General features: G+C 43.9%; 1 protein-coding gene across 1 annotated transcript in view; it reads right to left on the reverse strand.

Moving 5' to 3' along the window:
• The window catches only part of SMS (spermine synthase), a 40,539-nt gene extending 16,845 nt beyond the window's left edge, over nt 1-23,694 (reverse strand). Inside the window, 6 exon segments of the mRNA XM_067466776.1 lie at nt 545-609; nt 2,084-2,174; nt 2,269-2,389; nt 23,297-23,506; nt 23,509-23,592; nt 23,595-23,694. Coding sequence (XP_067322877.1) covers nt 545-609; nt 2,084-2,174; nt 2,269-2,389; nt 23,297-23,506; nt 23,509-23,592; nt 23,595-23,679 — 656 coding nt within the window. The 5' untranslated portion in view covers nt 23,680-23,694.
• Nucleotides 23,695-24,381: the final 687 nt, after the last annotated feature.

Here is a 24,381-nt window from a genome sequence, read left to right on the forward strand (position 1 = left end):
CCTCCCTTGGGATATCAGATTGGTCACCTCCCTCTGGTCTTTTAGAAGGAAAATCAAGACCTGGTTATGGGACCAAGCATTTGATCAGTGAGCAGCAAGTAGAAGAAGATCACACAACTTATGGCAATGAATTGACCCAGACTGATTTTTGGATTTCGATTTTAATGGATGTGTCTTAATTAATTGTTTTAATTGTTGTTTTAATTTTTAATATTTTGATTGTACTTTGGTTGTTTTTATGATGCTAGCATCGTATGATGCTTTTGTTAGGCCGCCCTGAGTCCCCCTTTGGAGGGAGAAGGGCAGGGTATAAATATAGGAAATAAATAAATAAATATTTCAATGTTATTCCTGGCCTTGATCCATAGAAAGTGGAAGAGGCATCCACATATTTCCTCTGAGACTGAGAGCAGGAGATTTCCAAGACCACCCAGTGGGTTTCCATGGCTGAGCAGGGATTCAAATCCTAATCTCCCAGAGTTGTGGGCCAACAAACAAATTATTATACCATGCTGACTTTAACCAAATGTGTAAAATGTCTTACCTTTTTACCCGTTTAATGTTTCTGTGAAACAGTTCTTTCATTCTTTCTTCTACCTTATTTAGAAGCTACAGGAGAGAAGTGCATTCGGTAAAGGTGGCTGCCTGGGAGTAGTGAATCTAAAATTCAATACTGGATCTTAATTTTGAATTATTTTATTTATTCAACCAACTTGTCTCTCTTACTTACATGGCAAAAATGGCTAACAGCATTAAGCTGCCCAAGAAATTATTAAGTAAATGTAGACATCTATATATTGAAACAAGGTGTGATTGGTAATATTTTCTTCTCTTATATGTCCATCTGTTAAGGAAATGAACCACGTCTTCAACAAGCAATTGCTGCTGTTACAATACATAAATTTCACATGTTCTTAGTCTCCTTTCTTTTTTATTATCTCATTTGCTTGCTATTTAGATTAGGTTGAGGAAGAAAGGAGAACCAAAAACCCCCCACAAAAACAAACAGATTGTGTACCTTAAAGCTACACACATTTATTATGACTTAAAACTCCCATGATCTAGTAACTTCTTCAAGGGATACATGAAGTGTGACATTTCTTCTTTTTTCATTTAGAGCAAGTGGACTCTTAGGGATCTACAATCTATGTTTTGCTGAATGTGTGAGCAAATGCAGAGTGTTTGGCAATTCTGTCATAGCCCAGATAAAATTAGTCACGTATTAATAATATTTATAAGTTACCATGTAAACATGTTCTCAGGACAGCATAGAAGATTAGTACAGTTTATGTTCTGCTTCTATTGACAAACGTTATTTCCAATTCCACTCCCATTTGTTTCATTTCAGAGGCTAAATAACATGGGGGTTTTTCAAAAAATTAAAGCAAGCATCCAATTTGTTTCATTTCATTTCTGAAGTGAATATAGCAAGTAAGAAGTATGAGAACAAACAAGTTGATTCTAGAACATGAAAACTACAAACCTGGGGTTTGTGAGCATAGGGAGATGGCAAGCCTCCAATCCTAACTTGTATCTTGGTTACAAAACACGCCAAAATATGCAACCTTAGTTGATTTTGTTGGTTTCCTCCTTTTAACAAATCACAGCTGCATGACTTTGGGCATCCTAGCAAACTGTGACTAGAGTCAAACCTCCATATGTACAGATTTAATATCCATGGAGTCAACAATTCATGACTTAATTGTATTTAGTGGGTAAGATCCAAAAAACGAGCCCTGAAGTTGTCATTTTAAGTAAGGGACACCATTTATGATGTCACGGTATATACTGGAACATGAACATCCACAGATTTTGGTATCCAGGAGCCTGTCCCAGTGTCCTCCTCATGCAGCAGGAAACCATTATTAACCCTCTGTAGCGAAAGCAAGTCCAATGCATTATACTGTGGTAATTTAAATCTGATTTCCTCACACCCAAATCTAACATATTAATGCTACTCCACAGTAGAAAAAGGACAAAATGAACGCTACAGTTCAGTAAAATATATACATAAAAACAGAACCTAAGTTCTTTGCTTTTAGAAGTATTGCCCATATTTCTATAAAAATAATAGTATACCTACCTGACCTGCATCTTCTCCTCCATTCAAATCATTGTAGGTCTGTATATCCACCAACACCAAGCCATGAGGATAAATTCTCAGATTGGCAAAACTAGACAATTAGAATGAAAGAACATTCATTTGACCTTGATGACAAATATTGATCACAACACCTTTCACAAATCACGGATACAATTTCAGCTTACCTGCCATTTTTATTGACATATGTTGCTAGGTAACCATGATCTTCCCAGTTATGAATAGTCTCTGTCATTCCCTGTTTTTGGAAGATGGACTGCAGACCTTTAAAAATAGCATTACAATCAGCTAGACAATGAAAAAGAAGAAAAAAAAACACAACAGCAATTAATACACAGGCATCTGAATTGGCTCCCCCTAACTTTAGTACTTCCATCACTGTCATCATGAGTCTAACATGAGAGTACCAGCAATGTGACAATCTATGTTTTGAACACATTTGACTTTTCATTCATAATGTTTTCCTAGGGCTAGAACATCAAAAGAAATAAATTATTTTATGTTTAACATAAATTAGCACTGGAACTCCATGCTGGAAGAGGTAATCCTTCATGTGCATGTCATTCAGGCATCAGATAAAATATATCTGTCAGGGTTTAAGTGATTATATTTATGTGGGTTGTGGTTTAATTGTATTTTATAATTTATGGTTTGAAATGATTGTAATTTTCGACTTAAAACTGTGTTTTTATGTAGGCAGTTATATGTCCTGGATTCCTTTGAAAAAGGGATACAAATCAAATTGATGATGATAATTATAGCAGGCTAAAGCACAAACACAATTAAAATCTAACCCTTGCAAGTTTGCAGTATCCATTAAACACACAGTGCACACACCAAGGATTGTTCCAGTTTTCTGACATATGCACAAACAGTGGCAAATATCTGTCTAGATCAGCGTTTCTCAACCTGGGGATTGGGACCCTGGGGGGGGGGGGTCACCAGAGAACATAAGAAAACACAATATTTTCTGTTGGTGATGGGGGTTCTGTGTAGCAAAATTACAGTTATGAAGTATCAACGAAAATAATGTTATGGTTGGGGGTCACCACAACATGAGGAACTGTATTAACGGGTCATGGCATTAGGAAGGTTGAGAACCACTGGTCAAGATCATGTTGAGCACTTAGTATCACCCTAGATATTGGATTGCAACTTCCATTGGTCCTAGCCAGTACAGCCAACAGTGAGGCATAAGATATTCCATTCAACTGCTTTGGAGAGTCAGAAAGTGCTCAGAGCATCAAGCAAAAGCTGCCTCATACCAAATCAGATTGGTAAATCAAACTCAGCACTATCTATGGTGGCTCTGACTCTTTAGGGTTTTACACATGGGCCTTGCTCAGTTTGATCTTTGGGATTTCCTGGGGTTTCCAAAATCAATCAATGTGCTCTATCGCCGAGCTATCAATTCTACAAAGGCTAATAAACAAAATATCATTGGCTTTCCATATCCGGATTCCACCATGCACAGCTTGAAAATATTCCCTGTCCAAATAATTCCAAAAAGCAACCTTGATTTTGCCATTTTATGTAACTGACACTATTTCACTCTGCCATTGTATATAATTAGACTTGAGCATGAAGTACTTTGGCTACATAATAAGAAGACAGGGCAGCTTAGAGAAGACAATGATGCTGGGGAAAATAGATGGGAAAAGGATGAGGAGCCGACCAAGGGCAAGATGGACAGATGGTATCCTTGAAGTGACTGGCTTGACTTTGAAGGAGCTGGGGGTGGTGACGGCCAACAAGGAGCTCTGGTGTAGGTTGGTCCATGAGACCCCGATGAGTTGGAAGCGACTGAACAAATAAACAACAACATATTTAGATTTAGTATCTATGGGATTCAGTGGATACCAAAGACTCATTGTATCTGAAGCAGAGCATCATATCTTCTACTTTAAAAACTCTATGCTTCTATTTTAAAGAAACCAATTGCTAAAAAACTAACTCTTCTGCAGTCCTGCTTGCTTCAGACCATAGTTTATACAGAAAATGAGAATTATGTGGCCCCTGCCCCAGCACCCCAACCAATATTCCCCAGCATGCTTAAATGCATTTGAAATTCTGTTTTTGGAGCTCCATCATCCCCAAAACAACTCTCCGAAAAGCTGACCAGAATTAATGTGGTGTCAAAGTGGTAACTACACCTGCTTCTTGTGGCTAAAATGCAATGAGGCAGACCTCTTCATCTCTGGAGCATGCACAACTCTGGTTTATATGAAGGATGAAACATGTTTGGTCCCTCAGATCTATTGTACTCTGAATCCCTGAACTCCAACTGGTGATTGGGAGGGACTTCTGGGAAATGGAGGAAGAACTATTTGTTGGGCAAAGTTTTCTCACCACTAATTATGCACAAAAGATAAGCTAGTCCATTTGTAGCTAAGAGGCTGGTCACATCGAAGGGATGGCATTTACACAGCCCTCCAGATGATGGTAAACCGCAACCTCCAGCATTTCTCACTTCTGGAAATGCTGGCGAAGGCAGCACAGCTCAACATCTGCATGTCCACATTATTCCTGTCCCTTTTAAATGGCCTCATTTTCTGAAATTCTATTCAGTGACTAATTTGTGGTGGTGGTGATGATGATGATAATACAAAGTAGTCTCCCTCAATCCCTACAGCTGTTGTTGAATCATATCTCTCTGATGTAGCCTCCAACTGCTTCCTTAGATTATGGAAGGCTGATATAGAGAAATGTGGACAAAGTTCAATAATTACGTGGGAAGTAAAGCAGTACAACTGGGGGAAGAAAATATATTTTTATTACATATTACTTGTAACCTGGGGAGCCAATGAATACAAAGTACAAAATTATAGGTAAAAATTAACTCTTACTCAGATAGATATCAGACCATTATGTTTCTAAAGCCATATAATCTTTTACTTGGTCATTAAACATAATCATAAATTGAATCGCATGAAAGATTGGATTTTGTTTCACTATAGGCTGACTATATTGACATTCTAATTACATTTTGGTGTGTTATTAATAATAATAATAAAAAAACAAGCAGCTGAGAAATAGCTGCTTGTTCCACCACATTTCACGAATCTTGTTCAATGTCTTTTCAATAGAGGACAAACATTTATCCAAGGTGGATGTGCTTATCAACTAATTCTGAATAATGCCTATTGTGCATGCCTTCACATTATTTCAGACTTTTAGCAATCCTTAAAAAAACCTAACATGGGGTTTTCTTGGCAAAATCTATTCAGAGAAGGTTTTTCCTGTCTTCCTCTAAACCTGAAAATATGACTTTCCAAGGCCACTCAATGGATTTCAATGGCTGAGATTTGAATCCTGACCTCCAGTCACTGCCCAATGCTCAAACCATTACGCTATGCTGACTCTCCTTTCTGAATAACAACAATGTCATCACTAAGGTTGGTGTCCCCCAGTGTGGTAATTCATAGTGTCACCCCCCTGGATCTCATCCCATCCCAGACCACACCACAATGTGGTAGCCAAAATCCCAGCACCAGTTCACTTCCCCTGTTAGAAAACCCCACCTAGACCTCCACTTGCAGCACGCTTCTTCATGGAAAGTTCTTCCCAGTGTAGCATGGACAATCTCTGTCATCACAATGAATAGCAGGCTGAGAATGAAGACCCAGTTCATCCCACCTCCTCTGCCATTCGGGTGGAGCAATAAGAAACACCACCAGATAATCCATCCTCACTTCTAGTCCAAGACTATTCAAAGAGCAAACTCCCCACCAGCAGGCAACAAAAGGAAAGCAATGCGGCCAGGAATCAGCCCAGCAACTCTCATACCATATACATTTAGCTCACTTTGTACAAAGGTCTTTTGACTTTTCCTCAGCAGGTAGAAAAATGCCTCATTCACAGTATGCACAAACATACCCTCTGATGCTATCACCCAATGTCATTGATGCCCCATTAGTGACGCCACTGAATATTAATCCTTATTTATTGCTTATTAGCAGATTATTGCTTGTAGCTTATTGCCTAACAGAATGGTTAGAAACCTTGAAACAAGCTATACAGAATAAGTATTTTTAAAATTATATAGGCAAATGGTTGAAGACTGCTGTTTCCATCACATGACTAGGCCTGGAGACAATCCATTTGCAAGTTCAAGTCTCAATAGAGTTTCAATAACTATAAGCGATTTCTCTCTCTTCAACTTTTTCTGCAAATGCTCAGTGCAACAATTTTCTTTGCATTTATTCTGAAACAGAACAAATTGAAATGTTATTCTTAAAAATGTGAACAGTGGGCAATCCACATTCATGCATTCCAGATTAGTGATTTCAATCAACCACAGACTATTATGCTACATTTTATTAAATGGCACTGTCATGAATGGAAATATACTGAAGTGTCAGGATTCGGTTTCCTGGCCTTGGATGGTGGCGCAAAAAACAAGATTCCTGACATGGAGGACTGATAAGGGTTTGCAGCTGGTGGCCTTGGGAAGGGCAGTTGGTGGTTTGGCGGGGAATATTGAGCGGGATCTTTGGTCGGCGGGAAAAGGGGATTCGAATGTGAGGGAGGGTATATAAGGGTTGACTTGCGTCCGTATGCCAATCCTGGCTTTCATTGTGTATATGCGTCCAGTAGTAAAAGTTTCCTGATTGATTACGGATTGGCGTCCTGTGTCCTTTCTGGGAGCGGCTGCTGTGAGCTTACATTAAGCCAGGATTCATCGGTGCCATCCCACGGCCGTGGTGAGGTACCCCTATGCAACAGGAGGAAGATCCAACGGAGGGGGGAGAACCAGCCTCCCCTTTTGAGAATGCGGAAGAGGAGCTGGAGAGAGTGAATGCCTTGGTTTCATCGACTGCGTACGCCCAGCCCAACGGAGTCACACAGAGGCGAGTGAAGGGGGCAGAGGCAGCAACGAGAGAAAGCAGCGGGCTAGAATTTCTCTCCCCGCAGAGGTTGGATTTCCTGGAGGAAAAGGTGGCATCCATGGAGACCACCCTTGCGATGATGTCAAAGGTGATGGAGCGGCTGGCCCCCGTTAGAGGAACCACCACCCCGAGGGGAATCGATGTGGAGAGCGGAGGAGAGCCCCCCTTCTAGGGCCCCAGTGGGAGATCTGGTGAGTCACAGCCCAGGAATGCTAGTGTTCCCGATCAGGCTAGAAGGGGAGGGGAAGTGGGCCAGCTGCAAGGCCCTTGTGGATTGTAGCTGCTCCAGGAACATTATAGCCCCAGAATTGGCAAACGAACTGAAATGTGAGAAAACCCCCTTGCAGAGCCCCATAGCATTCTCGCAGCTGGATGGTTCAGTGGCGGCTGGAGCCCCGGCGCGATTTGAAGTAGGAGAAGTGAGATGTAAAGTGGGGAGCTGGGAAGGCGGCATAACCTTCGTAGTATCCCCTATGGCTACTTACAATGTAATACTAGGGACGCCATGGTTAAAAGAAGCCAACCCACAGATCAATTGGAGGGAGGGCAGCATAGCCTTCCAGAGCGAGGAAGGGGGGAAGTGTTGCAGGGGGGAAGAAGGCACGGCAGGCGGTGTGCAGGAGATTCCCCCTGAGTACAGAGACTTCGAGGATGTATTTGACGAAAAGGAAGCAGATCAGCTTCCCCCTCCTAGAAGGGTCGAAGTGAAGATTGAACTCAATGAGGACGCTAAATTGCCCAGGAGTAGATTATACCCCATGTCGGTCAAGGAGATGGAGGAACTGAGGAAATATATTGATAAAAACTTGGCCCGAGGGTTTATAAGGCCCTCCGAATCACCCTTGGGGGCCCCAGTGCTGTTTAGGCACAAAAAGGATGGCTCATTGAGACTGTGCGTGGACTATAGGGGGCTGAACGCAGTGAGCACCACCAACAACTACCCCATGCCGCTGACTAAGGACTTGCTATCGAGACTGTCAGAAGCAAGGGTGTTCACGAAAATTGACTTGATCGAAGCTTATCATAAGCTGCGCATAAGGCCCGAGGACAGGTGGAAAACGGCGTTCACCTGTACACTCGGCCATTTTGAATTCTCCGTCTGTCCCTTCGGGTTAAAAGGCTCTGGATCAGCATTTATGCAAATGATTAATGAGGTGTTACACCCATTATTGTATCGCGGGGTGTTTTGCTTTGTGGACGATGTAATTGTATTTACCCGGGATAGGCAATCTCATGTCAAATTGGTGAGAGAGGTGCTCCAGAAATTAAGGGAGGCAAAATTGTTTGCAAAGCTGCCAAAATGTGAGTTCAATAGGGAGCAGATAGATTTCCTGGGATACCGAATCTCCAAGGGAGGGATAGCAATGGATCCGGCAAAGGTGGAGGATGTCAGGGGGTGGAGCCCTCCCCAAACGCGCAAACAGTTGCAATCATTCCTCGGGTTTGCAAATTTCTACCGGGGTTTCATAGAGGAATTTGCTCAGGTAACGTTGCCCTTAACTGAACTGCTAAAGACGAAGGGAAAGGGGGAAACGGTAAAGGTACGATCCCCGGGAGCAAAGTTAAATTGGTCAACAGAGTGCCAAAGGGCTTTTGAAGAACTGAAACGCAGATTCACTGAGGAACCAGTCTTAATCCACCCCGATTTGACCAAACCGTTCGTGATCCATTGTGACGCATCAGATTGGGCTTACGGGGCGGCCCTGATGCAAAGGGACCCAGAAGGGAGGTTGAAACCCTGCGGGTTCATCTCAAAAAAGTTCAGCGAAACTGAACGGAACTGGCCGGTGTGGGAAAAGGAGGCTCTGTCAGTAGTGAGGGCCCTAGAGACATGGAGGCACTTATTAGAAGGAAGCGGCATCCCCTTTGAAGTGTGGACCGACCATAAAAACTTACAATACCTCACTTCACCCAGGCAATTGTCAGCAAAGCAAATAAGGTGGGGGCAGTACTTCAGCAGATTTGATTTTAAGCTGCGTTTCCAAAAGGGAAAACAAAATGTGGTCGCAGGCACGTTGTCGAGAATGCCGGAGGATGGAGGGAGGGGGCGAGGCCCAAAGGGGAGCATATTCTCAGAACAGCAGTGGGGCATGGCAGTACAAACCCGAGCGCAAACGGAGCGCAGTCAAAGGCTGGTGGGGGTTGAGAGCAAGGACGGGGGATGGGAGGAGGAGATACGACAAGCATGCAGGGAGGATGAGTGGCTGCAAAGAAATAAAGAAAAGGTGGAATGGAAGGATGGATTGGGATTTGTGCACAGGAAATTATACATCCCAGGCAACCTAAGGGAAAAAATGATGGTTAGATGCCATGGCAACAAAGGAGCAGGACACTGGGGAGTGACGAAAACCCTGAAAATGTTGGCACGTCAGTGTTGGTGGCCCGGGATGAGGGGTGACACCAAAATGTATGTATCCAAATGTAATGCGTGTGCACAAAGTAAGGCAACCACACAAAAGCCAACGGGGTTATTGCAAAAGGTGGCAGAGCCATCAAAACCTTGGAGGGTGATTGCTATGGACTTTGTGGGCGAACTCCCAGTCAGCCGAGGTCAGCGCTACATATGGACAGTGATGGATTTATTCTCAAAACAAGCACATTTCATAGCGCTGCCTAAATTGCCATCTGCAGAAAAATTGGCTGAATTGTTTATCAAACATATCTACCGGTTGCATGGTTGCCCGGACCAGGTGATTAGTGATCGAGGGGTACAGTTTACAGCCCGATTCTGGGAAGAATTCCTGCAGTTGATGGGGGTGGAAAGGACCCTGAATTCAGCGTTCCATCCTATGACAAATGGGGGGGTCGAGCGCACACAACAGACTTTAGGACTGTTCCTAAGGACATACACAAACCAATGCCAGACCGATTGGGCCGATCTGCTCCCTTTTGCAGAGATTGCATACAATGGAGCTTGTCACGCATCCACAGGGAAATCCCCCTTTGAGGTAGTGTACGGCATGGAAGTAGCCCCTTTACCCAAGCTGCCGAGTTGGGGGGAAGAACTGGGGGGAAAGGAAGGGTGGCCAGACAAGGTGAAAGCGAATTGGGAGGAAGTGTCAAGATCACTTCGAGAAGCCCAACGAAAATACAAATTGTTTGCAGACCGGAAAAGGAGGGAAGGAGATAAATTGGAAGAAGGGGAATTAGTGTGGCTGAGCACCAAAAACCTCAAGCTAAATACCCCCTCTCGGAAATTGTCTCCCAAATACATTGGTCCTTTCAGGATTTCTGGCAAAATAAATGAGGTAACATATACTTTGAAACTGCCAAAGGTTTTGGGGAAGGTACACCCAACGTTCCATTGTAGTCTGTTGAAGAGATACCAGGGCCCGCTAGACAAAGAAGGGACATGATGGTGATATGTGTTTCCCTTCCAGGAAGAAGAGAAGGAGGAGGGGGACGTTATGTCAGGATTCGGTTTCCTGGCCTTGGATGGTGGCGCAAAAAACCAGATTCCTGACATGGAGGACTGATAAGGGTTTGCAGCTGGTGGCCTTGGGAAGGGCAGTTGGTGGTTTGGCGGGGAATATTGAGCGGGATCTTTGGTCGGCGGGAAGAGGGGATTCGAATGTGAGGGAGGGTATATAAGGGTTGACTTGCGTCCGTATGCCAATCCTGGCTTTCATTGTGTATATGCGTCCAGTAGTAAAAGTTTCCTGATTGATTACGGATTGGCGTCCTGTGTCCTTTCTGGGAGCGGCTGCTGTGAGCTTACACTGAAGTGTGCATGTTTATACTGCCACTTAATAATACGGGGTATGATGTTCTGCATTTTTTCATATCCACAGAGTTCCAGAAACAGCTTCCAGGGAAATGGTGGATCCATATATACATATTTGTGGAGCCCCCAGTGCTGCAATAGGTTAAACCCTTGTGCCAGTGGGACTGCTGACCGAAAGGCCGGCGGTTCAAATCCGGGGAGCAGGGTGAGTTCCAGCTTCCCATGTGGGGACATGAGGAAACTCCCGCAGGATGGTAAAACATCTGGGCATCCCATGGGCAACGTCCTTGAAGACAGCCAATTCTCCCACACATCAGAAGCATCTTGCAGTTTCTCAAGTTGCTCCTGACACCAAGAAAAATCATATTTGTAAGACTCACATTCAGTTAACTTTCAGATAGATTAATAATGGTCCCTTGGCTTACTTTCAACTATCTCTTTCAGGGGGGAAATATGTCTGTATCAGGCGTAATAATAAAAAGCTGGTATAGTAGTACAACTGTAGGACTAGAATTCCAGGAAACCAGTGTTGGAATACTTGTTTATCCATAAGAACTCACTGGGCGATCTTGAGCCAGTTACACACTCTCAGTCTCACAGAAAGAAACACATCTTTGCCCAGAAAACCTTGTAATAGGGACTATCAACTAGTATTTCGATATTGAAAAAAAGGAAAGTATACTTTTGTTTTAAATAAATCAGTTTTGCTGATGCTCTTGATTTCTGGAGCACAAAATAACTATGAGCTTATAGAGGAAGCCCTCTGTTGCAAGATATAAGACCTGGTGATGAACTATGTTGAGAGAGATCAGAGCTGAATTCCATAAAAACTCATTAAATGCAGTTAAAGCTTTGAGTCTCCATCAAACTTCCATTGAAGTGGGGCAGAGCATGAAGAAGTATGCATGCTTCCCCAAATGTTTTAGAGGAAGGGCAGTTAAAAACATAGCAAATAACCTTCCTGTTTACAGTTGCAACAACTTTTTGTTCTGAGAAAAGAGTATCTATCAGTTTGCACGCTGTCAGTTTCTGAGCCCTTCCCTGTTTCAGTTTCTTTAACAATTCAGAACTAAGTAGACAAGAAGGTAAAAGTTCCTCCTATTTTCTCAAAAGTGTAACTACAAAAAAAAAAGAACTCATGAGGTAAGGGCTCAGTGGAGTAAATAGTAAAATAATCAGAACTGCAAAATACAGAGCCTTGATGCAATATTCAATTCAATTCTGACTACTCCAACATTTGTTGAGTTATAATCTGTAACTGAAATTATTTTAATTGGTAGTGTAACATTTGACACACACATGAGATTCAACACTGTCTCTATTTTTATTGTGCTACAAAATTAGCAGTAAATAAACAAAAATAATTTGATGGAATACTTTTGCATGGTCAATAGGACAGGTGAATAAGAAATTAAAGTTATTATTTTATGTGGCATCTCTCTCACCTTGGGGCTTTGATATAAAAGTACACTAATTCCCTTAAGTATATCCCTTGCCACAAACACAACCCAAGAAGGTGCTCTGAACATTTATAATTTATCTTCCGGTAGAAAAGGAAAACATGCAAATTCCCTAGATATTTAATTATGAAGAGAGCAATTATATCTTTAATTGCACATATTTTTTTCGTGTAAAGAGCAACTTGAGAAACTGCAAGTTGTTTCTGGTGTGAGAGAATTGGCCATCTGCAAGGACTTTGCCCAGGGGACACCCGGATGATTTACCATCCTGTGGGAGGCTTCTCTCATGTCCCCGCATGAGAAGCTGGAGCTGACAGACGGGAGCTCTCCCCGCTCCACGGATTCAACTCGCTGACTTTCTGGTCAGCAGTCTTGCCAGCACAAGGCTTTAACCCCTTGCACCACCGACATGATAGGTCACTATTTCCCTAATAGGCTTTGAACAAACTTCATGGGATGTGTGGACAAGAGGGGGTTGGAGTAAATCTCAAAGGAGTTTATTTTTAAGTTTATGGGAAAGAAAGGTCAAACTAACAAAGCTTTTTTTGTTCAACACTCTACCGGCTGACCTGCTGAGCCTAACTGAATATGAACCTATACATCAAAGCTACTGAATTTGGCCTTGTAGACCATAAGAAAGACAACTAGAAACACCCTAACAACTTTACCTAAAAATATACTTAATAGGTCCTTTGTGACCTTTGGAAGAAAATTTCACTATGGTTGTTGTCTCCAACCAACAAGGAATGCTTTTTACAAAACTGGAAGTGATATCTGGACATCTTTGGTTTTCAACAAAGGCCCTTCTGATGCCTGCAACATGCAGAGAAAGGGCAGAAACAGCAAAATTGTACCCCATGCTTTCTAGAGGACCTTAGGTATAAAGTGTGAGTGAAGGAATCTGCAAAGTTGTCTGTGGACCTCTAGAAGTTATTTACCCTCATTGTGTACAGTGAAGCCATATCCTCCAAACTCTGCACACGACACAGAAAGAGCTATCTAAACAGGTGTACATATTGCTGAGATAACCTCCACGGTAAATATTCCTATCTCGCATGTAATCATGGACCTTTTGTTATGTAAACAGAACCCAAGAACACCAGCACCTCCTTTCTATGAGGTTTGGCAGTGAATGCCTGGATAGACCATGTTTGTGTCACAGGCCAAATAACTAGGCTGAAGTAATACATGTTTGTTACGCCCCAGAATCTCTGAACATTAGACTTGTTAGCTGGAGCTTCTGGGAGCTGAAGTCCAACAACTTTGTGCAATCCAAGCTTGGGTATTAATCATGGTCACATGATTTCTGTAGAAATACAATTCCAAAGGTTTCCAATAACAGTTCTTGAAAGGAAGATCAGGATCCTGTTTGCAACTAAGCTTACATGAACTTGGCTGCACCTGGAAAGTTTTCCTCTTTAATTTCTTGAATCCTGAAATATGCTACAGAAGAAGATTCTATAAGAGACCTCTGGAGCCTTTAGCCTACTAGGTATTTTGGCTCAGTCATATCACATCCAATGCTATGGGGTTATGAAACTCATACGACCTCATAAGATGGGGGTAAATTCAGTGGCATGCTCCACTTTGCCTTCCCTTCAAGCATGGAGCCTGCCAGCTCCCATTACACAATACACAACTACTTCCATGCTTAAAGGGACAGCAAAGTGGACCATGCCACCACAGCGCCAGGAACAATGGGGGAAGCCAGGTCAACACTTCCTCCGTGGGGTGATGAATTAGGTGAGTCGGGCGATGTGGGGTAACAGGTTCCCCACGCCCCCCCCCCCAAGGTGCACCGCCACAATGCAAGGCGATTCTAGTGGCCTTTGTGATGGAAGACCAAATGTACTTATGGTCCTTTCTGAGATGTTTTACTGGCTGCCACTACAATTCCTTTAGCCTAGTGCAGTTGTGGCAAATCTATGGCATGAGTGTCAGAAGGGGCATGCAGCTCCCTCTGTTCTGGCATGCACATCTTCATTCATACACACACCCGCTCACCCCAAGTGCCCAACCACCCCCCTCCTCCACCTCCTATTTGGGCATTCGGTCTCTACAAGGTTTTCCATCACTGCCCTAGAGCTACAGTTTTTTTGGACTACAATTCCCAGAAGAATCAGCTTCTTTTGCCAATGATCAGGAATTCTGGGAGTTAAAAACCCAAATGCCTGGCTTTTACACAGTTCCACCACATATGTAGAAAGGACCCTGCGTGTGTTTTACATTTTCAACACCTACTGTTGCTGTTTTTTGAAATTTGGACAATATTTGTGGAGTGAGATACCACTGATAAAACATTTTTATCCAGTTTTCTTTTAAATCCATTGAATAAGTATATTTCAATTTTTTGTTCCAAATTTCTTCCCACTTGTCTAATTGTATGGTATGACCTATATCTGCTGCCCATTTCACCATGCAAGCTTTGATGCTTTCCTCTTTAGTTTCCCATTCTAATATTTTTGGTACAAAATTTTAATAATTTGCTTGTCTTTTTTCATTAATTTGTCCCAAATTGTTTCTTTGGTTTTAAAGCCACGTATTTTATCTTCTTTATAACTTTCCTTTACTTGACAAAATTGGAACCAATTGATATTATTTCCCGATTTATTTATTTCCTCATGTTTTTTGAGTGTGGTCCCTTCTCCTTTGTTTATGGTTAATAAATCTTTATATGTCAGCCACTGTTCAGATGGCAATTCTCTTTTGTGTCTTGGATTGGAGAAATCCATAGCAGTGTGTTTGAGTATAATCTGTTCTTATATTTATTCCAAATTTTAATTAGGGCAGATGTAACGAAATGATTCCCTTTTTTTTTTTTTTAGTTTTAAGCTTGTTTAACCATAAATATGAGTGCCAACCCCCTTCGGAGATTAAACTCCTCTAGTGCTAGAAGTCTTGTTTTCTTTACTGTTGACCAATCTTTTACCCATTGTAATGCTGCCGCTTCAAAATAAAGGTTGGATAAGCGAGACTCTACTGTAGCTTTTAATTAGCATCTGCCTTAAAGTGGTAAAATACTTTCATGAATTCAGCTCAATTCTGTTTAGATAATTAGAAATCTCTAGATGAATGGCAACCCACTATTATCAGATAAGCTGCTAACCGTAGATGGGTACTACAAGCTCATAATATCTGTCAACCTGCTGATAAAACCAAGCTAGTTAACCTCCTTTTAAAAAAAGAAAAGAAAAGAGGAAAGCAGTAAATGCATTGAAAAATGGCCTTGATTCTGAGCAGATCTTTGCTTATCAGAATAGAAATAAACATGTAAGGCATTTAGACTTGAATCATCCCCCTCCCCCACCCATAGAGCATGACAATTTCTTTTCAAATTGTAACAACTACTTCCTTTACAACATCAGTCCCAGATCACTGTTAATTTGATGAGACAAGCTGTAATTTTACAATTAGGAAAGTGGGTTTATTCTTCCTAAAACTCTAAAATATATAATTAGAAATGGGCACAAGACTAATTATACAATTTTATAAAGACAGCCTTTGGCTTAACAAAAATAAAACAAGCCTATTCAGAAGACAGATCTGTGCTTATTCAGGGTAGTACTGCTATACTTTGACATGGAATTACTTGGCTATCACTTGGCACTGTTTGTTCTGCAAAACCAATATCCAGGCTGAGAGTCCAGTTTGACTTGCTTGTTATCTTTCCGCTTTAGCTCACAACACCTTTGGGTATGCGATTACGTAGGTTTATCCAAGAAGAATAACTTGGCAGACTAACACATGCCACATGAGAATGAGGAACAAGAGATATGATAAGTCTCAAGAGTTCAGACAAAACAAACACAGACACTGGGTTGTTGTAGGTTTTTCAGGCTACATGCCTATGTTCTAGAAGCATTCTCTCCTGACGTTTCACCTGCATCTATGGCAAGCATCCTCAGAGGTAGTGAGGTCTGTTGGAACTAGGAAAAAGGGTTTATATATCTGTGAAATGACCAGGGTGAGACAAAGGACTCTTGTCTGCTGGAGCTAGGTGTAAATGTTTCAACTGACCACCTTGATTAGCATACAAGGACATTTTTGGAAGTAAGAGTATACTGAATATGGGACGTTCTGCTATAATGTTGCTGCAGATTAAGTTGCCAATCTTTTTCTCTGTCCCAGGGCCCTTCCATGCAGCCATATAACCCAGAAGGCAGAACTCAAGGTGGAAAATCCCACAATATTTGCTTTGAATTGGGTTATCTGAGTCCACACTGCCATATACCCCAGTTCAAAGAAGATGATGTGGGATTTTATTCTAGCATTATATTCCAGATCCCATAACAACTAATGTGGGAATCTGATACTTTAGTCACTCCACTTTCTGGCAGTGAGCTGGCAGATTCAAATGAACACATAAGTTGCTCAAAGCTTCTTGCATGGCAGAACCCAAAATCACTCTGAACAAAGTTGCCAGTTATTTATCTATCCTCCTTTGTTCAAAGCAAATATTTCATGTGTACATATCAACAGAAAGATGCTGCATTAGCCAGGGTACAAGTTTAATGGGGCCAGGGAAGAAGGAAGCAAATTATCAGGCAAGCCGGTTTGGAGTAGCTGCTAGACTGCCAGACAAGGTTTGGAGGGACTGAGGCCCTTTCACACAACTCTATATCCCAGAATATCAAGACAGAAAATTCCACATTATCTGGGTGTGGACTCAAGGTCCTTCCACACAGCCATATAACCCAGAATATCAAGGCAGAAAATCCCAAAATATCTGCTTTGAACTGGATTATCTGAATCTACATTGCCATATATTCCAGTTCAAAGCAGATATTGCGGGTCATTCTGCCTTAATATTCTGGGTTATATAGCTGTGTGGAAGCGCCCTGCGGCTCACATTTCCATTCAACATGAAACTGAGTGTGTGTCTTAGGGACATCCTTTTTCAGCTTTGTTTATCTCTCAGGGGTGTTGTGAGGATAATGGGAGAGGAAGAACCATTTAGTTTAAGTTGATGTCTGTAGAGGAAGTTGATGTATGAATGAATTAAACAGAACCATAGCATTCCCTATACCGGTGTCAAGCTTTTCTCTAGTTCAGAAGCCTTGCTCTTAAATTACAACAGCAGTGCACATAACTTTCACACAGTGAAACAAATAAATAACAGTGATAACAAATAAATAACAACAAATAATGACAAAGTTGTGAAAACCAGGCAACTCACAAGCACTTACAGTTTCCAATCATCAACAAACTATAAACGCGATGAACTTTAAACTTGTGCTATAAACTCTGTGAACCACATACAGCTGACTTCATCAAACACGTGTAGGCTAGATCTACCATTGCCATATAATGCAGTATGAATCATCATCATTTATTTTTATGGTGCTATCACTGTAAATGATACTTTCCAAGTACAACAAATTCATTGATTTCACATTAAAGTCTTAAAGACTGTCCAGATTAAGATTTAGTCACAATGTCAAGGGAGGTTGAAAGGTTCATCCACTGGCTTCTGAATATGCAGGTCAGTGAGCACCTGCTATTAGGGATGACATTATCGGGTTAATGTAAGTGCAACTAATGAGCATATCTAGGCCATGACAGAAAACGGCTTTTTAAGCTCTTGTGGTTTTTTTCAAAAAGGTTTGCTGTGAAGCTTATGACATATGGGATTGAACTGCAGTTCAAATAACATGGAGAAAGCATTTAAAGTTTCCTTGGCCTGATGCATAATTGTGTGTATCCCAGCTTAAGCACATCACAGCTCTGTGCAGATTTGGGTTTTTAAAAATCTGCCCCAAATCAAGATTGCAAAGCTATTTAAATAAGAATATGTGTTGCCAAAGGCTTTCATTGCCAGAATCACTGGGTTGCTGTGAATTTTCCAGGCTGTGTGGTCATGTTCCAGAAGCATTCTCTCCTGACATTTCATCCACATCTATGACAGGCATCCTCAGAGGTTGGGCAGTCTGTTGAAAACTAGGCAAATGCGGTTTATATATCTGTGGAATGTCTAGGGTGGGAGAAAAAAAACTCTTGTCTGCCTGAGGCAAGTGTGAATGTTGCAATTAGCCAACTTGATTAGCATTAAATGGCCTTGCAGCTTCAAAGCACGGCTGATTGCTGCCTGGGGCAATCCTTTGCTGGGAGGTGGCCCTGATTGTCTGCATCAAGCAAACAAGAGTTCTTTCCCCCACCCTAGACATTCCACAGATATATAACCTCACTTGCCTAGTTTCCAAGACCCCTCAACCTCTGAGAATGCCTGCCACAGATGTGGTCAAAACGTGAGGAGAGAATGCTTCTGGAATATGGCCATGCAGTCTGGAAAACCCACAGCAACCCAAATAAGAATAGTTTTGCCAGTCACACCACCAACAACTGATACCTACAGCTCTGCCAAGAGAAGGCATATTGCAAATCCAGACACTCCAAACTAGCCAGTCTCACTGTCACAGAGCTGCTACAGTAGAGTCTTGCTTATCCAACCTTCACTCATCCAACGTTCTGTATTATCCAATGCAGTCTGCCTCCCGCCCAGATCCACAGCTGTATGAATACATTGTGATGTTTTGGTGCTAAATTCATAAATACACAAATTACTACATAACATTACTGTGTATTGAACTGCCTTTTCTGTCCATTTGTTGTAAAACATGATGTTTTGGTTTTTAATTTGTAAAATCCTAATGTAATTTGATAGGCTTTTCCTTAATCCTTCCTTATTATCCGACATTTTTGCTTATCCAACGTTCTACTGGCCCATTTATGTTGAATAACCGAGACTCTACTGTATTCTTTCCATGCCCCCCCCCCCTTGTCTTCAAATAGAGGGTGCATCTACACAGTAGAAATAATGCAGTTTAACCCCACTGTAACAGCCATGACTCAATGCTATGGAATCCTGGGGATTGGAGTTTAATGAGGCACTAGCATTCCTTGGCAAAAAAAGGCAAAGCCTTATAAAACTACACTTTACCATTGCTAAAGTGGTATTAGGGGTGCATCTCTGACTGAACGCAGCAAGAGCTGGTCTTTGATTCCCAATGAAGCTAGGCCCCTTCCACACAGCTGAATAAAATCCCACATTACCTGCTCTGAACTGGAATATATGGCAGTGTGGACTCAAATAACCCATCTCAAAGCAGATATTACGGGATTTTCTGCCTTGATATTCTGGGTTATATGTCTGTGTGGAAGGGCCCCCAGATGCAATGCTTAATACGACTGAAGGGCCTTTAAATAAGTGAACGGCTGCCCTTTCGCTCACATGGGTAAAAATAAACTTGCTGCTCTTGAGGAAACGCTGATGCCATAAAGGTCATTGGTTCAGCTTCTATCTATTTGAAGAGGCCTAGTGTAGGGGCTATTCTCTGCCTTATAGACGTACTTATGTCTTATAGACCATACTTCTCAAAGCCACTGAAGTTGCACTATACTCTGAAAGGCTGAATATTTCAGCTCTTTGGAGCAAGTGGAATTGTTGATAAAGGTCAACCACTGAAGCTCTGAAGTATATAGATTAGGCATGGGCGATGTCTGATTTGGCCAGGATGGTCCATGCCTGGAATACTGCAATGCGCTCTACTTGGGGCTGCTCTTGAAGACAGCCTGGAAGTTTCAATTGGTACAACAGGCAGCAGCCAGGCTCCTTACTGGAGCAAACTATAGGGAACATACAATGCCCCTATTAAAATAGCTTCATTGGCTGCCGATAAATTGCCGAGCCAAATTCGAGGTGCAGGTTATGACCTATAAAGACCTGAACAGTTCAGGCCCCGCCTATCTCCGTGATCCCATTTCCTTCTATGAACCGGCGCGAACTCTAAGATCTTCGGGGAGGCCCTCCTTTCACTCCCGCCACCGTCACAAGTACAGTTTGTTTATTTATTTACTACATTTAAATACCGCCTCTCTTAGCCCAGAGGCGACTCAGAGCGGTTCACAAATTGGCAACAATTCAATGCCTCAATTATAACAAATAAAAACAATCAAGAAATTCTATTAAAAACAATAGCATATGATATAAAAAATATAAAAACCCTACAAAGCCTTAAAACATTATCGTGAGCATCTCCATGTCAAATAGTTATTCCATTGCATTATCAAGTAGTCCCATAATTCTGTTTTGCTATGCGGTATTTGGGAAGGCCTCCTCAAAAAGCCAGGTTTTCACCTTTTTTTAGAAAAGTCGGGAGGGAGGGAGCCTATCTTATATCTCTAGGCAAGGCGTTCCACAGTCGAGGGGCCACCGCTGAGAAGGCCCTGTCTCTCGTTCTCGCAAGACACATCTGCGAAGAAGACAGGAGCAAGAACAGGGCCTCCCCAGAAGATCTTAACATCCTAGATGGTGGGGATGAGAGGGAGGGCCTTCTCGGTGGTGGCCCTCCACCTCTGGAACGCCCTTCCAAGGGAAATGACAGGCCCCATCCCTCCCCTCCTTTCGTAAGAGCTTGAAGACCTGGTGGTTTCAACAAGCCTTTGAGAATGACCAGTTCTAGCCCAGCCCCAAACATTGCTAAATATGCCCTTATAATTCCTACCTATTACCCCAGCCACTTCCTCCAACAGGCCCCGGAAACGATAAGCCACGGAGCCGTATTTGCTATTGCCTGTTATAGCACTGCACTCAATTCCCCTCATTTTCTGAGTTTACACTAGCCTCAGCCCGGCCCTTTTTTAAATGGCTTTGAACAGGCAGGATGACTTTTAATATATGTGTGTTATTGTGATAATTTTATGCTTATGTTGTTTTGTTTGTTTTATTGTATGCTGTTTTACTCTGTATGTTTTGGTGATGCTACTTGGAAACTGCTCTGCATATATAAATAAAGTTTTATTATTTATTAATTAAATTAGGGGCCCCTCCAGGTGTTTTGGACTTCAACTCCCACAATTCCTGGCTTCAGGCCCCTTCCTTTCCCCCCTCAGCCGCTTAAGCGGCTGAGGGGGAAAAGGAAGGGGCCTGAAGCCAGGAATTGTGGGAGTTGAAGTCCAAAACACCTGGAGGGGCCCCTAGTTTACCCATACCTGAAATAGTAAACTATGTGACTACATGTCCTCTTAATGTTAATCTGGCCATTACAGCTGGGAGAATCATGCTTCCTGGGGTGGCAACCACTTCTTTCTCATGCAAGTGCTGCCTTAAAAGGGGGAAACAGCCAAAGGAGGCATTCCTTTTGTCTTTCCTTTGCAACTGTAGTAGAGAAGAATGACAAGGCACATTTCCAATCCAATTCAGCTAAAACAAGGGGGAACTTCCTGGTCTTTCACTTCCTGCTGAGTTTCTCTCCCCCCTCCCCCCATTTTTATAATTAACCCCTTCAACAGATGCATCTTATCCCTGCAATAATAACCTAATTCACACCAGTTTCCTCCTTTTGGCCCAGATTTTCCCTTATAAGCAAGGACGGGGGATTAATTGGGAGGGGGAGGAATAGACTGTGAACAACCTTGCAGGGAAAAGGAGGAAGGGACAGATTGAGGTCAGGCATGTGGCTGTAAGGACAGTATGAATAGCTAACTCTTGCTCCCAAGATGCATTTTTTAAAAGCTGTGGTTGGAATGCCCAGCGGCTGAGACACAAGGAAGTGTTGCTATTATTATCTCATCTCAAGGGATACACGTTTTATGAAAATGCACACCTAACAAAAAGCATGCCCTCCCTTGCAAGGAAGGAAGAATGGAGGGGAAGGGAAGGAAGGAGGGAAAGGAAGGAGGGAGGAAAGAGGGGAAGGGGAAGAAAAGAAGGAATGAGGGAAGGGAAGGAAGGGGGATGGATGGATGGAAGGAAGGAAGGTGGGAAAGGAACGGGAAGAAAGGAAGAATGAAGGGGAAGGATGGGGAATGGAAGGGAGGGAGGGAGGGAGGAAAGAAAGGGGGAGGAAGGGGAAGGAAGGAGGGAAGGGAAAGGGGGGAAGGAAGGGGAATGGAAGAAAGAGAGAGATGGACGGGGAAGAGGATGGAAGGAAGGGGAAGGGAAGGATGGGGAATGAGGTGGAAGGAGGGAAGGGGAAGGAAGGAGGGGAGGGAAGGAAGGGAAATAAGTCTGAAGTAAGAGCAAGGGAAGGAAGGAAGGAAGGAAGGAAGGAAGGAAGGAAGGAAGGAAGGAAGGAAGGAAGGGAGGGAGGGAGGGAGGGAGGGAGGGAGGGAGGGAAAGGGGAAGGAAGGCTGAAGTAAGAGCAAAGGAAGGAAGGAAGGAAGGAAGGAAGGAAGGAAGGAAGGAAAAGAGAAAGGGGGAGGAAGGCTGAAGTAAGAGCAAGGCAAGGAAGGGGAAGGAAGGAAGGAAGGAAGGAAGGAAGGAAGGAAGGAAGGAAGGAAGGGGAGAAAGAGGAAGGGGAAGGAAGGAGGGGAGGGGAGGAAAGAAAGGAAGGTAAAGTAAGGGGAATGGAAGGGAGGGAGGAAAGAGGAAGCGGAAGGAAGGATGAGGAAGGGGAAGGAAGAGCAAGGGAAGGAAGGGAAGGATGGGGAAAGGGATGGAAGGAGGGAAGGGGACGGAAGGGCATGAGAAAGGAAGGGCAGGGAGGGAGAGTGGGGAAAAGGTCCCTGTTGCTCTGTTTTGGGCACTCGATTGCGGATCCATTGGGGATCTGCTTCCGCGCAATGAATGGAGAGATCCTGCCCGGGTCGCATGCGAGCGTGGGAGGGAGGGAGGGCGCGCGTAAAATCCCACACGAGGCCGGGCCACAAAAAAAGAGAAAAGGTATACGAACACACAAAAAGGAAAGAAATGGGTTTAGTTGGATCCGAGGAGGAGGGAGGCTGAGCTTTAGGGGCCAATCTGCATATCCGAAGGGGGGGGGGGAGGAGTGGCTAGGTTGCAAAACGGGAGGAAAATGGACCCATGCGGCGAAGAGAAGGGGAAGGCCTAAGGTGGTGGTGGTGGCGCATCAGGGATGGTTGTCCTCCTCCAAGGGAGCTGGGTTGCCTTCCCCGCATTTTAGAGGAAGGGGGTGGAAGGGGAAGGGGGAGAGCCCCGGGTCAGCGAAGAGGACGGGGGTTGCCCGAGGTGGAAGGGGGGGCTGCGCTGCAAGGCCTCCATGGCTGCTGCTGCGCAGGGAGGAAAGAGAGGAGAGAGCGGCGCGTCTCTGCCAGGCAGGCAGGCGCGTTGGGCTTCCAGGTGGGAGGGAAGGAGGGAGTCCGGGGGAGGGAGGGGGCGCCCCACCTGTGGCTGCGAGGGTGAGGTCGAGGGTGCTGTGTCGCGCGGCTGCCATAGTGCGCCGGAGCCCTGTGCCATGCCTGGAGGAGCGGCCGTGGCTGCGCTGCGAGTGCTGCTGCCGCCGCCGCCAGAGAGCCTCCTCGCCGCGCTGCTCCTCGCGCCGTGTGGGCTGGCTGTGCGCGTGTGTGAGGGTGCGCGCGCGCCTCTCTGTGTGTGGTGGGTGTTGCGCGCGCGAGGTGGAGCCCGGGGTTGCCTCGGAGTGCCAGAGCCCCGGGGGAGGGGGAGGAGCCGAGAGAGAAGGGCCAAGCATGCACTTTGGCACCGTGGCCCCAAGGAAGCTGCCAGCAGGCGGAGTGGTGTGTTTTGGAGAGGGATCCTGGCTTCACCATGGCAGCGGGCTGGCCCAGCTCCTGCCAGTCTTTCCAGCCCTGCAAAACCAAAACCAGGCCAGACAAAGCAGCCCATGGGCATCGCGGGCATTGCAACCACACTCACTGCCGCTATGGTTGTATACAAGAAGAATTACATGCCACGGATGTAAAGGAAAGGCAGACCATCTCTCCTAGACAGTGTCATATTATGACTGGCCGGAATCACCGGGCAGTATGGCCATCTTCCAGAAGCATTCTCTCCTGACATTTCGCCCACATCTATGGCAGGCATCCTCAGACGTTGTGAGGTCTGTTAGAAACTAGGCAAGTGAGGGTTATATATCTGTGGAATGAGAGAGAAAAAACTCTTCTCTGTTGGAGGCAGGTATGAACGTTGCAATTGACGACCTTGATTAGCATTGAATAGCCTTGCAGCTTCAAAGCCTGGCTGCTTGCTGCCTGAGTGAATCCTTTGTTGGGAATGGGATGTGTTTGCTGGCCCCGATTGTTTCCTGTCAGGAATTCCCCTGTCCTCCCCCGTCCCCAGGCTGCAACCTGATTGAAGGGATATCTTCTACCTCTGGAGCTAGTTGGAGGTCTATGTTAGCCCTCCATCTTGAGATTGCCCATCCATTCCATTGAGAAGCTTGAGTTTGGCTGCCTTCCTATCCCAGCAAAGGAGGACAAGGAGAGAGGCAGGTGGTGGTGGAAGGAGCTGGC

The sequence above is a fragment of the Anolis sagrei genome, chromosome 3 (assembly GCF_037176765.1).
Source record: "Anolis sagrei isolate rAnoSag1 chromosome 3, rAnoSag1.mat, whole genome shotgun sequence".
Taxonomy (NCBI): Eukaryota; Metazoa; Chordata; class Lepidosauria; order Squamata; family Dactyloidae; genus Anolis; species Anolis sagrei.